This window comes from Triturus cristatus, chromosome 9 (assembly GCF_964204655.1).
Source record: "Triturus cristatus chromosome 9, aTriCri1.1, whole genome shotgun sequence".
Taxonomy (NCBI): Eukaryota; Metazoa; Chordata; class Amphibia; order Caudata; family Salamandridae; genus Triturus; species Triturus cristatus.
In genome coordinates, this window is record NC_140592.1 from 268,407,367 (window position 1) to 268,425,750 (window position 18,384).

General features: G+C 42.3%; 1 protein-coding gene across 1 annotated transcript in view; it reads right to left on the reverse strand.

Moving 5' to 3' along the window:
• The window catches only part of IPPK (inositol-pentakisphosphate 2-kinase), a 324,563-nt gene that overhangs the window by 282,629 nt on the left and 23,550 nt on the right, over positions 1 to 18,384 (reverse strand). Inside the window, exon 2 of the mRNA XM_085624891.1 lies at positions 4,505 to 4,552. Coding sequence (XP_085481017.1) covers positions 4,505 to 4,552 — 48 coding nt within the window. The remainder of the gene's footprint in view (positions 1 to 4,504; positions 4,553 to 18,384) is intronic.

The following is an 18,384-nucleotide window of genomic DNA, read 5'->3' on the forward strand; positions in this document are numbered from 1 at the left end:
AGACCTTGAGCCCTACAGCTTTTCGGACCTTTTATAAACAGCCTCAATACTACTTACTGAGGGGAACAATAAACTCTACCATCTCCATCTCTGGCAGTCAAGCATACATATTCCCCATTACTCCCCTATTTTCTTCTTTCAGCTTTTACAACTCTGATATATACTCAAATTATGCTTCTTTAGGTACTGGCACAGCTACAATTTATCTTTTAGACAGCCTAAGGACACTACTGGCTGTGTTCCAGAAGCTCTTTAGGCTTTCAGGACATGAGGAGACAACTGCCTTTGTCCATGCATTCTCGTTCTCTTTATCTTTCCACCTTATTATTCATAATTCCTTTCTATAAGTTTTCCTGTGTGTTTTAATTAGGCATTCCGTATTAACCCCACCTATTCTATATGCCTCCCTTGTGTTCTTATTTAATGTAGACCTTGCCCGCGCCTTGTCAGGAAGATACATACCCTTCCTAACACGACCACTATTAGCACCTGCAATTGCCATATTCCTTAGGGAAATAATTACATTCTCAATATCCTGTACTATGTACAGAGATCAATGATTGTTTATAGTTTGAGATTTTTGTTTTGATGACTGCACTAATCTGCTCTCATCTCAATATATTGGCCGACTATTCTGCCAATGCTCTATCAGCACCTCTATACAACGAGAGCACAAGTGGGCTTTAGTCGCTAACTGCTAGATCGCCTATTACTAGGTCCTTTACTATGCAAACATTTTGAGAGGAAATTATTACATAATCAGTGTGGACACCCTTCCGTTATCAAAGGTGAGCTGGGCCGGCTGGTCGCCTACACATATATCATTAATAATGGTCATGTTCAAGCTGTCTAACAGTAACTAATTGTCTGCCAATCCCATTTCCCCGCTGGCGCGGTATTACTGGACATGGAATCCCCAAAGCATTTTCTTTCTCCAATTGAAAATCGTCCTTTGATGGGTCTGGGGGAATCTTTGCATTGAGGTCGCCCATCAATAGAAATGGCACATCAGGAAAAAACTGGTTTACCTCATCCATTAGAACTGCTGGCTATTTTAGCGGTTTTTCCTGCCTTTTTTCGGGGGGAGGCGTATTAACGAGTATTAAATCTGGACAACCATTTTTTCCCATTTTATCTTGCTTTTTTAGTGACCGACCGGAGACTGACATTGTAAAAAACAGGTAAATTCCTGGAATAGGATGACCCCAACAATTTCATATTTTACAGCTATCATAATAGCTAAACCCCCCACAGGGCGATCAAACTGCTCTTCAACTTCTTCTGTACTAAAAACTCTGTAATCGCTCCATCCCACATCCTCCAATTCTCTAGCAATGCAATAATCATAACCTTTTATCCTCTATAACAGACACAAGGTTCCTTTTTAGACCAGCAATATTTAATGACAAAAAATTAACCCCTACTTGATCAGAATCTGCAGAATAGGGGTCTTGAATATCCCCTCTTTTTGCATTAGTTGTTCCCTTAATCCAATTCCAGTTGTTATCATGCTGTTCTTCACGGTTAGTTAACATTTCTTGTCTCTTATAACAAGAAACATCCTGTCAGACTCAGCAACCTTGTGCCCCCCCCCCCCTCCCATTAACAAGGGCTCATGATTAGGGCGATTAAATTGTGCCCCCATACATTCATCCTGCACTTGATCATACATTGACCACTCCCTAGTAGGTTCAGACCACTGGATAATTGATTCATAAATATCAAAGCCAGACCGCGTAGCTCATCCAATGAGTTCAGCACTTAATCTGCTACTATCCTGGAGTAAAAGTAAACAAATACAGAGGGCCAGGAAGCGGCTAAAGCACTGGCTTCAGGGAGAACAACCAGAGAGATATAATTAGAGGATATTTTGGCCAACTGAGGAATTGATTTAAAACTAGATAAGCTATATGATCTATTTAGGACTCATTCTGTATCAGAATCATTGAAAATATCCACCAATTGGAGGACCCAATCCACTTCCTCATAGGGGTTAACTACAATTCCCTTACCCCACCTTTGCTCAGCCTCCCACTGAAAGGACTCAGCTCCATCAAATGTGGGATTTGCAGTCTTGCCATGTATGGGCACTGGTATATCATGGCCCCACATCACAGACTTATGAACAGTGTCATATATATTCACCATTACTGATTCAGTCGGATTAAGGGCTGTTGATAGAGAATTAGACCTAAGTGAGCCAGAAGCAGTAGCCTTAGATGTTAATGGTTGGGTAGCAGGGATGTCAGAGTGCAGGTCCATCATAGAGAATTTGACCATTCTTACACTTTTGTTTATCCCGCGTAATTCCTTTTTTCCTTTCTTTTGCTGTGCTTAGCTGCAGATTTCTCAACATTGGATGCCAGTTTTCACTCTTAGGATTTTTAAAAATTGGTAAGACTTCACTACTTTTCTCTAAATCATGAACATGGCTAGGTATTGCCTCCCCGTTGTTAATAACCTCTGGGACTGTAAGAAGGTCTTTAAAGAGGGCTTCCAAATGGGATAAGTCTACTGACAGGTCAGACTGCCTAGACCCACCCACTTGAACACCTACCTCAATACAGCTAGGTGTAGAGCTTTTGATACTAATCAAACTACCATCATCAACTGGTTTTAAGGCTAGTAGACTTCTCCAACAAAGACGAAATAGATGACAAAATACGCTCAAGGTTTTGGAATGACTTTGAAAAACACAAAGTTCTATGAAATATTATTAGGTCGATTCGAAGTCTGGGTATCCTGAAATATCTGATAATACAGAATTTGTAACACTAGGGTTACTAGAAAACATTTCCATAAATTATTTCTGCAATATAGTGTTCCAGGCGGTAATTCCATCCCATTTTAACCACCCCAAAAACTGGGTTAAAGGGTGAAATATACGGTAGTGTATAGTCCAGGACCATAGAAGACTGAGGCTAACTGACCCTCCTTGGCATTATAAACTAGTGAACAGTCCCTAGATGTTGCTTGCCCCTCTCCTTTCCTCCCACCCTCTTGATCCTGTGTTGTTTCTGGTCCTCTGTCCGATCCTCTGTTGTTGCTTGTCCGACTCTCACCCTCCTGATCCTACTTTGTTGCTGGTTTCCCTTCCAGCCTCCTGGTCATACGTTGTTGCTTGCCCCCTCCCATCCTTCCTGAAACCGCATTGGCAGTAGGTATTGCCTACCTATCTTTGTCAATAATTTTGCACATGAGCACTGCTGATGTACAGCATAGTTAAAAAACTTCTTTTTTTTTTTTTTAATTCGGTCATGAGCCATGTACTCCCACCTTGCTACCCCTCCTTCTGAGATGTCATTGCTTGCCCCCTCCCACCTCTCTCTGTGTTGATTTCCCTCTCTGTACTGTCTATTCCCCTCTCCGTGTTAATTGCCCCCTTACATCCCTCTCTTTGTTGTGATTTGCTTTCTCCTACCCTCTGTTCCATTCGGTGTTGTTGCTTGTCCCCTGCTATCCCTATCCATGCTATTCCTTGCCCCCTCCCACCCCTCTCCGTGTTGGTACTTTTCACCTACAAACCCTCCCTCCCCTCTCAGCGCTGTTGATTGCGCGCTCATCCTGCTCAATGTTGTTGCTTGTCCCCTCGCACTTTCCTGTACGACTTTGTGTTGCACTTTTTCCCCGTCCTGGGCCACTCCATGTTCAAATCTAAAGTTGGCAGTCAAAAACATGCCGCTCATAATCAGGGCAGACGGCTCAATAAGGTGAGGCAATATTACCTAGTCACAGTTCCAAATTACTGCAAAAGCTTTGAAAATAACATATTTAAGTGTAAAGGAGAACTCAAGCAGGCTCGTCCCTTTCCTGTTTGCAATCTATTTAAGCTTCACGGGGCAGAGAAAGGGCCAGAGTACAGACCATTCCCCGAGTGAGAGGCTGGTGATCTTTTAAAATCAGTTTGGAGCAGCGTGAGTAATGAACTAATGCTGTTAAACTAGAAATGTAGATTTTAAGTCAGTGCAGTAGATTTTACGACCAGGAGGTTTTTTTCCCTACTGCAAAGGGTGGCATTTTCTGACAAGAAGTCAAACCTCAAAATTACACGTACAAGGACTGCAGCAATGCATCAGCACAGGCTTTGATCCAAGCATGAATGATGCTGCCTGTGAAGGTGGTGAACAAAATGATTTACATTTTTGAGATGCAGTTTTGGGCTTTACCAAGCACTAATCCCATTTGCTTCAAGATAGAAATGTGTAAATGTGTATAACTGTATTACCTGGCTTATGAACAAAATGTAGACCATGAAGAGATTGGAACACGTGCACACAGTTCATTTGGAACGATTTCCTTCATGTAGTAAAATAGACTTTTACTCCACTGTGACACGTTATTAAACATATAATCTAAACAGCGAGTTGTGTTTTCAATAACAAAATAGTCAAATTACAAAAAGAACAGGACGATCTTGATATTTGAACTGCTATGCAAACGAGATAACAGCCATAGATCTCTATACACTGCAACAACGAGTGAAGTAGAATAGATTCCACCTTACCATGCTCCGACCAGGGGCAAACTTCAAAAACCGCAGCACCACACAACGCTACGAAGAAAAGAAAAAAAGACACAGGTGAGAGTCCTGGCAGCATTAACCTTTCAATTAAATCAAATGTTATTAATCGTGTGACAGGTTAGTGAAAACAAAATGACCCAAGCACTGGCGAGTGTGAAGATGCACTATATTTACAGCACAGAGGCTATATATTAAAGCATCCAGATTACAAGAAGCAAACCTATAAACTAACTGCTTAGACTGTGTTGAAAACTCGGGTCAGCTTCCTAAAAATAGTTTGTCAAGTATTCCATATCATGCAATTGTCTTCTATTATCATCACAACGTTTGTTTAAAAGGTCGATAACGACGTGATTAGGAAGAATGAAATTAGTCCAATGCGGTCAGAGAAGTAGGAAGAGCGGTGCGATGAATCAACAGAGAACTGGGCCCTAGTGTGGGAGGGACAGCAGAAACGGGTACTACTGCGATTCGGGGGAAGAGAAGGGAGAACCAGCAGCCCAAAACGTGGAAGGAACTCTGATAAGACGTCTGCCACGCATGTTTCAGAATAATCTGAAAATTGCATTATTTAGTCATAATAAAAGTATTGTTTATGTTTAGTTGTGTTGCTTTAATGTGGTTTAAACACTTTCAGTGAAATTAGCTTTACTTGTTCGCCAAGATTAGTAGAAGCTAGAGGAAACTGCTAATTGTTTCACTTTAAATGTGCGTTTTGATATCTTAACCGGGTAAAACCTTAGCTACTCAACGAGGCACGCATAGGCAAAGCTGATCCGGTTTTAACCCATTTGAGATTCTTATAAATAAGTGATTGAAATCTTTCTTCTATGATAGATTTTCCGTCACAGTGATCCACTTCACTGTATGGTTGGTCAAATGTTATGGGGAGCTCCCATTTCAATCTGTTATGGCCACTGATGCCCAGATGCTAACTCTTTCTTTAAGGCTTGGTAATGGTGTGCACACAGTATACTATTAGAATTTTAGCATATGTCTCAGCACTACATGTGCCGGTAGCCTAGTCTTACTTTTATCCCCCAAGACTGGTGGACGTCCTAGCTCTATGGTATACTGTTTCTGGGCACACCTTATTTATCCCATTTCTATGGTCTGTGTCTGTCGATACATGCCTTACTAAACCTAGGCCCAATTTGCTAAGCATTTTCTGCACCCAAACAAACTTTCACATGCAAATAAAATCAGATTCTGAATGTAAATTCCCTAGAGGAAGTTTAGATTCGGTAATGCACAAATTACTGTATTCGCTAAATTAATATTAAGGTGAAATTGTGGGCATTTCATGGTGGACTATCCTGTAAAAGTAGATAAATATCCACCAGCTCATACATTTCCAGGTAGTCACTTACTTCTTATAGGAAAGAGCATGTTTTGGACTCCTACTTGGGCTAGACACTGATGGTGATCCCAATGGATTGATCTGACACACCACATGGTTACATTTTTCATTAGGCCTGGTAAAATTAGCCTTACAAAAAAAAAAAAAATTCAACCAAACTTTCTAGCGCTTTATTTAAGAAATAGAAGGACAATCTGGTGATAAGCTGGCAACAGTTAATCATAGGAAGTTTGGTAACTAGTTTCATGCCAGTAGTCTCCAATGGTACAACGGTCTTTGTAGATCAGTGTGCACAATTAATAATCTTAAGGCGAAACAGGGTTAATAAACCACCAGCCTAGTCCACGGAGGAACTCGGGACACTAAGTTCTGGAGTAACGAAAATGAATGTGTATGACAAAAGAACCATGTACGGCTCAGTAAGTTAAAGCCTGTCGAAACTGCCTACAAAGTGGCCAATCAAAAGCCAAAAATGTATATTGTGATGCAGTCTCCTAAATCACCATATCCCTGGAGTGTCAACTAATTGCGACGATATCATTCAAGAGAATTTTCTTGATAAAATAAAGCAAATCCGAGATATATTTACAGTTACTGATGCCACACTGGAGGATCATTTGAATTTATCTTCTAGGAACCAGGAATTTACCACCTTCTCCTTCCAGGAGATTTTTTAGATTGCATACTGTGTTTAGCTACTTAAGGCAAGGGTTTTCCCAAGTTATTCAGATGGAGTCACGGGTAATGCCTCTTTTGAAAAACATCAGGCTTCAATCTGGTGGATCCGAAACACTAGTGTACTATCTTAAATACATCCACTTGTTCCTTAAGAGATTGGAGAAGGCAGCTACAACACACCTTCAGGACTATGTTGAGCTCAAAGGTAGTCCTGAGAAGGGATAAACAGCCAGTCTTAAAATGCCCTAACTAATGCCCGTTCAACTATTTTAAATATATTGCAGACTATCATGACTGAGCAATAGTGATGCATCAATAGCAATGGATACCCCTGACCACCTAAGCAAGGATTCTGGGTGTGTCACAGGTATCGATCAACTGGATAGACTACTTCCTGTTCGAAGGTAAAAGTAGGGTAGCTGTAGAACAGGCATTCGCTGAAATGTGGCAAATAACACACTTCAGGCCGGTCCCAACTACTCTTTAATATCCATGATCAGCCCTTAGATCAGTTGCTGGCGAATCTGGGCCCGATTTCACCACTATGCTGATAACACTAAAGTAGTGTTCCAGGTAAACAATAGGGTATTAGCAGACTTACTGGGGGGTGAAAGAAATGTCCGACATCATCCAGGAGGGAATTAAAGGGGGCTGATTGAGAATAAACACTTCTATAATCCACGGTTAGTCCGCAACGATCACGGACCAAAAAATAATAATTCTGGCTATTGCTTCATAGCATGGGCAGTGCAGATATCCAGGTTATGAAAAATCCGAAAACTTTGGGCGACTTGTTTGAAGAGCACCGTTCAATGGCTGGTATTTTTCACTATATTTATCCAGCCACCTATCCCTTAAACTGCTCCAAAAGACATCTATATTTATCATCAGAATACTGGTAAGCCATTGCTCAAGCTGGTATTGGCTCAAAATACAAACAGGAGTTTACTCTATTAGCTGGGACTTTTAAATGCAATGTTAACAACTTGCAATGCCTTTGGAATTCAGCAGAGAGAGCAGGCCACGATTTACCAAAGACAGCTGGCTTCTACGCTGCTGATAAAGAACAGCATCAACAATTGGTGGTGTCTCAAATTACAATTAAGATGGTTACCATTCCAAGCAAAGCTTTTTATGGTAAAGTCCTTCAATACCTGAAATAAACATGCTTTTGACTGCCCATAGAAAGCAATAGGGCAAAAATGTACTGTAACCTACCAAGATAGTAAGGAAAAAGGCTTTTTGACAGCACACGGTGAGATTGTTTGGTCAGAACATCTGAAACATTTACAACAATCATTTCTATTTAGGGAAGTGCCAAGTACCTATTTGTTTGGATACTCTCATGCTACCTGGCTAGCTTTAGTGCCTAGTTACACTTAAACGTTTTTAGCACTTCACAAACTTACTGCAGTTCTCTCCTTGGAAACACGCATGAATACACCTCTGTCAAAGGAAGGAGCAAGAGTGCACTCCAGGGTGAAGATGGGGAGGAAACACATCAATTTTCAATGGCGTGTAACAGAAGGGGAAAGTAACATAAAAAAAAAACACAGTGATAAATATATATTAAAAAAAAAGTATTACATCAACACATATACAGAACACAATTTTCCACATGAAAGGAAATCCACTACCAATGATTGATGTACTCCAGAAAATCTAGGATTGTCTGATTTCCTGCAGTTCGAGATTGAAGGTTCAAGGTGAATCCTTAAAACAAATAGAATTAGAGATCAGTCCCAAACCCTGGCCATTTATCAATTGCACCCCCTTGGTTTAAGGTGTATTTCTATCTGTGCAACACTTTCTCACCATGCTGCACATTCCTGCCTGAACAGTGTCTACTTGTCCTGGTTCTACCGTGTTTTCCCGTTCGTGTATGATTAAATCATTCAATTTCCGGGACTTTGGGCAGTTGGAAAGCCAAAGACATGCTCATAATTCTTCTGCTCAGATATGGACGGAAGATAATTTAGTAGTTTGATCAACGGACATTTGGTGAACAAATTGATGAGAACAACACAAAACAGTAGGCTGTGCTGGTTGAATTTGCACACAATTAACAGATGCAGGCACATTTTTTCGAGCCTATACAGGCATGACCATGATCTCCAAGTATGAGGCCCAAACGCATTATGCCAAAAGTCAATTTAGCCACATTTGTGACAAAATATTGTTTTCGTCAAGAACCCCAATTCAAGGACCGGTTAATAGAACCAAATCACACTGACAATTTCTTTCTGGGCAATAGAAAGGTTCCGACGAAGTCAACAAACTTATTTTGAAAGTTTAAAAAAGGCAGGTGGAGCTACCAAAAGGATATCTATCACATCTGCCAAACAGCGAGGAAGGTCAAGTCATGATGAGAGAGGAAGAATCAATATCAGTGTCTGTATGACTTTTTTTATTGACAGCCAATTGGCTGTCAACTGTAGTTTTGTCATCAGCAGCAGGAGCAGAAATATCACACTGATTGGAGCTGCAATACTTAAATGATGCTCAATATTTGCACAAGTGTTTAGTATTAAGAGGCCTACTATGCTCCCACAACTCTTTTTCCAAGCATCTGAAGGAAAGTTACATGGGGAAAAAAGACGTTTTAGCATTAACTTTATTTCAGAAAACCTTCTGTTATCATTAAGTACTGTCTAACCTGGAATCGCTAATCACTACATTATTCAAACATCTGAAAATGTTTGGCTATAGGGTGGACTTTATCTAGGATACGGTCATAATTGTACCGGAACACTTCGCCTCACAGACAGACCCGTTAACTGTTACTTTGGCTTGAGAAAATTGAGGGAACGTCCCTGCTGGGCATTTTTCTAACGGGGGTTTGACAGTTAGCCGAGAAGTCAAGCCTCACAAATGGTTTGTTCCATGCAGGCAATCTGGGTGTAGTCTGAGGGTCATAGCATAGACTAGGGCATAAGAGCTCCTATAGCACAGCACACTTTTTACAGCAAAAGTGTACAACAAAAGGGTCATATTTTGAGACCAAATGATGCAACTGCCTCACACAAGTCAGCTAATGATTTCTCTCCCACTTTCCTGAGTCCATTCATTTATCTTTTTATTATTCCAACCTTATTTATCGTTTATCTGATCCTCACCCACATGCTTACTGAAGAATCAATTGAGGATTCTCCCAGCTTTTCTCAAGGAGGGAAAGGGGCACATAAATACATTCATGACCTCTTACACGAGATGCATAGAAAAATATGCTACTGAATACTTGAAATTGTACTGTTCCCATCTTAAGAGGCTTTTTCGAATAACATTTAACACATAGCTCTGAAGATTCTACCTTAGCCTTGTGAATAGACTTCCTGACATTTCAGCCACCCAAGCTGTGCACGGGTATTATTATGCTCCCAGGTTTACCTAAGCAATGTATCACAATTGTAAACCGTTAAGGTTTATCAACTTTCAAGGTTTTCCCAACTGTAAACAGGTAGTAGTTTCCAAATCTAAAGGGGCAATTAGAATGCCCAACTGTGACTATGCAAGATTTTCAAGTTAGTAATTGTTAACAGCGTTTCCCAACAACTGAAAGCATTAGTATTACCCAACTGCGAAGAGGGCAATGTTTCCCAACATCAACTGGGTGTAATTTCTCAATTATACTAAAGCACTAACGTTTTCTAACTATAAAAGGAATCTTGATTACCCAAAGGGAGGTTAACATTTAACAGTTGTCAGCTATTAGTCAGTAAGTCTCCATCAGGGAACACTATCCCAAGGAGGTTAACAAACATACATTCCATACTGTAATCAGGTAACACTATGTAGCAAAAATGTAAAAGCACAATGAATGTTTATGACAAGTCTAACAAACATTGGCAAAGCCAATAGGTTTCGCCTATGCAAAATCTATTGGCTCTGTCAATGTTTTTTTTTACAGTAACATGGGTAAAGTAAACGGCAGAGCGCAGGCAGGAGGTTGGTGGGGTTGATTTTTTTTAGGAAAATGGAGGGTGGGTTGGTTTAAAAACAACAAAGAGCATGACGGAGTGGGTTCAAAACAACAGCGGGGGAGGTGCTACCGTGAGGAGGGGGTACTGGTTGAATCAACGGATAGTGGGGGGGGGGGGGTGTTAAAAATAATGGGTGAGCACAGCTACAAAATAGGCATACACTCGTCAAAAGACCTAGTTCAGTAGCTTCAGAAACGAAGAAAGTGGACGAAGACGTCAAAAGGAAGTATTGGGTCCACACTCCACAGGAAAAAAAAAATGCATGAGGGGAGATACAAAGAAATCTACAGGAAATGGCATGCAGTGACCAATAAAAAGCAAGGAAATTAGAGTCACAAGCAAGCCAATACATATTAAGCAGTAGAAGGGCTAAACCCCCTTTTAAGATTTTTTTTTATTTACAAGAGATATCACAAGCACAGCACAAGCACAAGCACAGCACAGGCAAAACGTAAAAACGGTTTCAAACTTTCAAAACCTGATCATCTGTAACATGTGGCGGAGCTAACTCTAGGCCTATTCAGCATTTTTCATATTGCCTTAGTAGCATATTTCTAAGGTACAACCGGAGATGGATTTGGATATCAGGGCAGATAAATGGCACATGGTGCAGACCCTGAACGCCAAGAGTACAGACATCTTTATATTTAAATCCCTCCCACTTGCCAGTATCACATTTTTAAATGTAATCCCCGACTATTCAAATGTAAACATAGCCATCCTACATGATGATCAATTAACATACATAAATATGGCTTCTTCCTTTGCATCACAGCAGATGTGCATAAAAGTGGAAGTCAGTGATTTTCACACAATGAGAGTTAATCTAATCTAGAACCTATCACTCACACCTCTCATAATTACTTGCTATGTCTTCATGACCAAATAGTATTTGGGTGAAGCATCAACAGTAAAATTAACATTAAGTGCATATTTAATATTGGTTTGTAAAAAGAAGCACAGATGCAAAATCTGCACCAAGTCTTTCTCTGCTACAGTCTCTCAGAGTTTTTTGTGGTTTATGTATTATAGCTATCCGGTTATGAGCCCCTGAGCTTTAGGTTGCACGCTTATCAAAGCAAGCTCAAGGAATATTCTTTGGAAGTAAAGGTCCTTCCTCGTGGGTACAAGGATTTCAAAGTGTTTCTTTTAGTTTCACTTATAAAAGAGGAAATCTCAAAAGTTGTACATTTAATGCTATACAGGAGAGATGGAGGAATCTTAGTGTGTTATAGGCCCTTCGTAAAGCGTTCAGATGCCCATTTGCAGCTGCGTTATAAAGATTACGCAATCCATCTCATTGTGACAGGGACTGCAAATTTCCTTTTGCATATTGAGTGGTGGGGTTGCTAGCTCTAGCTCAAGTAGTCTGGTATGAAAAAATATTATTGTAGATTTACCAACAACTTACAGTGAGCTTACAGGAGGCCAACTGCTTAACATTTGTGGGTGTTACTGTTACTTTCATTTGCTTGCTTCCAATTCAATGGCTTGGCTTGCCTTGCCCGTCTTGTGTTTCTTCGGCCCGTGGACCACAGCTTCTTTACCATCCTTTGGCTTGGATTACATTTATCTTCTACAGCTCTCTTTAAAAGAACTACTTTCTACATAAGACTACATGAGAGTACACACACGCTACATGTTGCTGTTCCTTCTGTGCTGCTTTTCCCCTTCCTCAGCCAACTCTACTTTGCTTAAACCTCAAGCGCTCCTGATGTCCCCTTGCCCTACTCATCCATCCGTGGTCTTCTTTTTTTTCTGTCACTGACACATGCATGGGCGCCCTTCATGGTGTCATTACACCATCTCTTTTTTTTTTATTTGGTTTTGGGCCATGCTGTACAGCATGGACAATACTTCCCAAAGGCAAGACCTACTAGTTTTGCCAATTATATATGGAGAGTAAGCCGTTCCACTGCCTAGAACTGTAGATATGGCCATGATTCAAATATTCTTTTTTTTAAAAAGTGGCCTAGGAACTTCCCAACAATAAACCACTTCCTTCTTAGTTTCTAAGAAAAGTAGCTCTTCCTGGCATTCAAGAACCTCTAATAAACTTTACACTTTTAAGACGGCGTTACCACACCAACTGCAGGAATGCAGAAGATTATATTTTATCATTGACGTTCAATCAATGAGCTTGTTAGAAATCCTGCAGTATATCCACACCCTGGACCAAATCATAACAAATGATTATACAGTCAAGTCAAGATGATCTTTATTCCGTTTCAAATGTTAAAACCATAAAAGCACATGTAAAAATTGATAACAGTAGTCCTCACAGGGACACACCAGGCTAAATAATAACCTAGGCTAAACATAAATCAGGGATACAAAGACTCCAATAACACACAAACAGTGCTAGATAAAAAGGAATTGCTCGGGTTAACACAAACCACATCTCCTAAAAATATTTGATAGTCTGACAGAAGAGCGAGACAATACAAAGTGCGTGGTGCCATAGATAACGTATGGGAGACAGTGATTAATCACAACTAAACCTGAGTCGGACTGCAGATTTTAAAAAGTTAACATAAAAAAAACGTGTTACCTGTAAGCATTTGTAGAAAGATAAAAGGCGGTCACACTTGCCTATGACTGGCCTTTGCCAGGATCTGGACTAAAAAAAAGACTTTCTAGGTGTGTCATAAAAGCTACAAAACATCGTGAAATGGACCATGTCCTGTGGAGATTTTCCATCGCAACCACAGGACGACAGGCTTTGGCCCTTGCTCTGACCCCTTGGGAGGGCTAAGAGGTCGAACCGGAACCTGGTCAGTAGAAATCTTCATACGAGTTTACGAACGTAAGTCTCCACAATCAGGGTGGTTCTTAATATGATGAAGCGACCTATACTGGGCTTCAAGAGCTCCTTCTCTTCCCTGGCCATGGTCTACTGCGCAAGGAATGCCAGCTTTATCTGGCTCAAATCCTTCTTATTGGTCAGGTCAGGGTTAGTGAAAAGCTCTCCTCTCCCCATACTCGTTAAACTCTCCTCGATGTATTTGAGCAACAGCATTCGGGAGGCATGATCAAGGGCCAGACAGTCCTTTAAAATCACTTTGTTTAATGATGTCACCTTTCTAGCCCAAATTTTTAACCAAAGGGACACAGGGCGGAATGCTATCAGGTCGGGGATGTAAGGCAGACCAAGCTCCTCTTGTACTGTGAAGGAGAGGGGCCCCTGAGGAACGGCTAAGAGCCGTCTCAAAAACTTGTTTCAGCAATATGAAGGTCATCTGTGGTAGTGTACCCCCAGATTTCACAGTCATATAGTACTTTGGAGATACACTTGGCCCTGTAAAGCTTTAACAGAGCTCCCACCGGTCTTTTTCCCAATCTAGAGGCGAAATTAGAAATAGCTGCAGTCTCCTGTGTAAGGTAATTTTTCTTGCGAGTTAATTGGGGCTCCCATTTCATTTTGGCATCAAACAATATCCCCAAGTATGAGAAAACGCTCGTCCTTGGGACCTGGGTAGACCCTACCTTGAAAGTATATGGTCTACTTGAGCTGGCACCTAGTTGCATGATATAGGACTTTGAGTTGTTAACCTTCAGGTCCTGCTCACCCATAAATTGGACAAAGAAATTTAAAAGCATTTGCAGACCCCATTCAGTCCTGGCCATCAAAAAGGCATTGTCTGAGTACAGCCGAACTAGAACGCCACGCCTTACTGTTGGAGGATAATCCACCTTGGTTTCCAGAAGGGCCTTATCCAAATTATTGATGTAAACATTAAATAAGAAAGGGGCCAGTAATGCAACCCTGACGGACCCCTCTCTGAATGGAGAACAGGCGTGAGACCTTCAGGTCACCAGAGTATCACACAGCCACCTTCGTATCTCGATGGAGATCTTGTAAAAAAAAGAACTATGTCCCTGTCCACCCCCAGGGACAGCAAGGTCTGCCACAGCTTGTTTCTGTTCACAAACCCGAATGCACAGGAGAGTTCCATAAAGGCCAAAAAGATGGTGCCAGAGCGGACGACTGCATACTTGTTCAAGATCATAAAAAGGTTCAGGGAACCCATTTGTTGTGGTCCCGGGAAATCTAACAGTGTTAAAGCCCGGTGCCACCAAAGACTTTAACCAGTTAAAAAAGCAAAGTGTTGCATTGGATTATACAGTCAATCACGAGTTTCACCAGTATGATGGATCATGACAAAATGGAAAATGAGCTGTTCAGAAATCGGAGGTTGTAGAAAAGTGCCCTTTCTGCATGGTTGCCCCCTAACTTTTTTCCAGATACCCGATGCAATTTGACCGAGTGTGCCCTGGGAACCTGCCAATCAGGTTCCCAGTGCCTGTATTCTTTCCCTAATCTGTGCCATTGTTTCCACAATTGGCACAACTCTGGCCTGCCTGCAAGTCCCTTGTAAGTGGTACCTATGGTACCAAGGGCATGGTAGCCGGAGAAAGGCCTCTGAGGGCTGCAGCATGTATTATGCCACCCTCAGAGACCTCTCACCACAAACATGCACCACTGCCATTGCAGCCTGCGTGATGTGGTGCAGCTAATAGTGAAGAGTCGACATGGCACACATCCCTGTCTGCCATGCCTGCTCAGCACTGTAAGAGGCCTAGGTAAGTCACCCTAGAGGCAGGGTGCCCTATTACCTCACATGAGGACCTATCTGTATGAGCAGACAGGTCCCTATACCATCTAAGGCCATTGTTAGATATTATAAGTGCCCAGTAAAGCAATCCAGAGTATATAGTCTGGAAACTGGTCAGTATGAGTTTCCTAGCACCATAATGGCTTTTCTAAATCCTGGGATATTTGGTATCAAACATCTCAGAATAATAAACCTGCACGGATTCCTGTGTCAGATTTGTTATTCCAAGCACTCAGGGATCCCTTCTAGAGGGGACCCCTGAACTAAACCAACAACTGATGGGGTCCTGCTGGTGAACACCAGCTTGCCACAACGAGACAGGTTTCTGGACCCCTGGGGTGGAAGCCTTTGCTCCCAGGGCCCAGAAACAAAGCCTTTCCTGGGCGGAGGTGTTCACACCTCCCCCAGGTCAGGAAGAGCCATCTGTGGCGGGGGAGCTACAATTGCCTTGTCGCTTCGCAATGCGACCCCAGCCTCTCCTACTACCAAGAACAGGCCCTCTTCCTGTCTCACCCCCTTTTCGGCAGGAAGACAGGCACGAAACTTTAGCATGCCCACCTCTGCTAACTCCACCCGTCATGTGCAGGGGCGAAGTGAAGCCCACTCCTCAGTGCCAGTCATCTTGCTGATGGGGCACCACCCAATCTGGATTAGGGAATGTGCTCACTCCCCCACGTGATGGGGGGGGGGGGGGGGGGGGGGGGGGAGGAGCACACCAAGGGAGTAGTCACTGCTTTTTCCTCCATAGGATTGTCCTGAATGGTTTTTCTGCTAAAGTACTAAGTGTCACTGTTAGTTGCCATGCATATCCAAACTGTATCGATTCATGCAAAAGTATTACATTGCCTCCCCTAAAGTAGTGCAGTATTACTCTTAAGCTTGCACTGTAAAAGTAACAGAAAAGTTACAAAAAAGTACTTATCAAGTAATCTGAAGTAATTACAAGTATTTAAAAGAGTTTGCAAAGTGTTTCCTTATCTGCAAAGTATGTGTATGCTTATACAAATAAAGTACACACAGTACTTTAAAAAATATAATTGTTTAGAAAGTATCATTGACAAGCTACTAAGTACATTTTGGTTCTAGTAATAAAAACAAAGTAACAACTTTGTATACAAACAATTGGTCTGGATTCAGTCTTAGAGTGTGTGACATCATTTATTGCCTGGGTGAGTACAACAAATGCCTAACCCTACCCTCTGATAACCCTTACTGCTCAACCACACAAGAAACTAAGATATTTTCTACTTTAACCTCTGCTATAACTCTGTGCACACTATAATTTACTTTGGCATAGTATATGCAGAGCCAGCTTCTTACAGAGGTGTTTCACATCTACCCCCAAGCGGAAGCAGCATAGTAGGGCGGTGAGCCTCAAAGGCTTCCTGCCTTTTGTTATGCTGCCCAGGGCCTCTCCAGCTAGTGGAGATGCCCGCTTCCCCCTGACCAAGCTCTAGCTTTTGGCAGCAAGGTCAGCGGGAAAATTAGTAAGCAGGAGAGGTGTGTCCCCTCTCAGCCAGGACCATCCCTAAGGTGCCCGGAGCTAAAGTGACCCCCTCCTTTGAAAATCCTCCATATTGTTGGAGGATTCGAGACAATAGGGTTAGGGGTATGCCCTCTACCCACAGAGAGCAGACATACAAAGGGTTTAGTCACTCTTAGGGTAAGTAGCCCATTGACTACCTTCTAATGCCTGTAAAAGCCCCTAAATTGAGTATTTAGGGGCACCCTTGAACCTTAATCCTCAGATTACCAACGAACTACGAAGAAGAGGACAAAGAAAAGCCAATCCCTGTACAACAAGGATCTCTAGCGACTGCCGTGCTCAGAGCCCCACCAGCCTGTCTGCGAACTTGGAACTTTGTGTGACTTGTCCCACAGATCAGCAACCTCCAAAACCCTGGGAAAACTGCCTGCCTTCAGCAAAGACTCCTGATCTCCAGTGGACAGCAGACTTGTCCAAAAAACAAGTTTCAAGACCAAAGCTTTGCCTGTAGAACCGCAAAGTTGACCACCTCTGCACCAAATGTTCACGGCCTGAGTCCCAGAGACCCATCGGTCCAGAAAAGGTTCCCCAGCGATCCGGAGCAAGAGTCCCTCATGGGTTAACCCCTGGTGGACTCCACGTCGATGCCTGTAGCCTCTGTATGACCCCCCCCCCCCCCACCCCCAACCACGACCGCACTGGTAAGCTGACTTCAGATGCCAAAGGATACCCCTGCACCCGGAGCCCCCGGGCCTTGGCAGGGCTCGAAAAATCTTAAAAATGGTACTAGTCCTGCAGGTCTAGTACCTTGAAAAATCTCGTCGACCTAACAGTAACCTACTTGACCTCCATCTCTGAAAGTGGAGCAAATGTGACAAGATAACAAGATTTAAAGGCATCTTTATTGCTCATTTGCTTTGTGAGCAATAAAAAGGCCTTTAAATCTTATTATCTTGTCACATTTTCTCCGTTTTCAAAGACAGAGGACAAAAGTTAGTAGGTTTTCCTACTCGCCAGAAAGGGCGATTAGAACCTAAAAATTGCACGACCTCATTAAATTTACCTCGCAAATGCGAGCGGTCGAGTGGATTTGTCGAGCCCTGTTTGGGGAGATATACCGGTGTCCCAACGCTCCAGCACATCCTAACTTACCTGTGCAGCTGTAGGTTTCCATCGATCAGCCTCCTGGTGTGAGCCTGCAGCTTTTTCCCCCAAGTTTGAGATACCCTATTGGTTTGCATGGGCCGCCAGATGCTGTGTTAGCACTCTGCACCTGGCTGCCCCTGGAGGTGTAAGTTTGGTGCTGCCTTGTGGCCCTCCCTGTGCTTACTCTAACCCCCGGACACTGGGTTCCAAAACCATGCTGCATACCTGAAAGTAGCAGCACTTAGATTGCCCCCTTTCTACATTGGATAACATTGCCACCAGATACCAAGTTTGACCTCTGCACCCGGACCCGCTCCTGTCCCGCTGGTGGTGCACTGAAGTCACTTATCTGAACCTTGCTACTGATTCTTCATCCAAAAGTTCAATTTCGTAAATCATTTCAGTACATGCAAATTGCGGACTGTGTTTCCTCCCATAGGATAACATTGTAATGATTGTAAAAACCACTGTGTCCACTTTTGATATTGAAAAACGGCGATATTGCATAATCTATTTTACTGCAACAAAGTATCTTTGGTTCTATAAAATAAATATGCTAAAAGTAATATTTTTACAAACAATTAGTCTCGGATTTA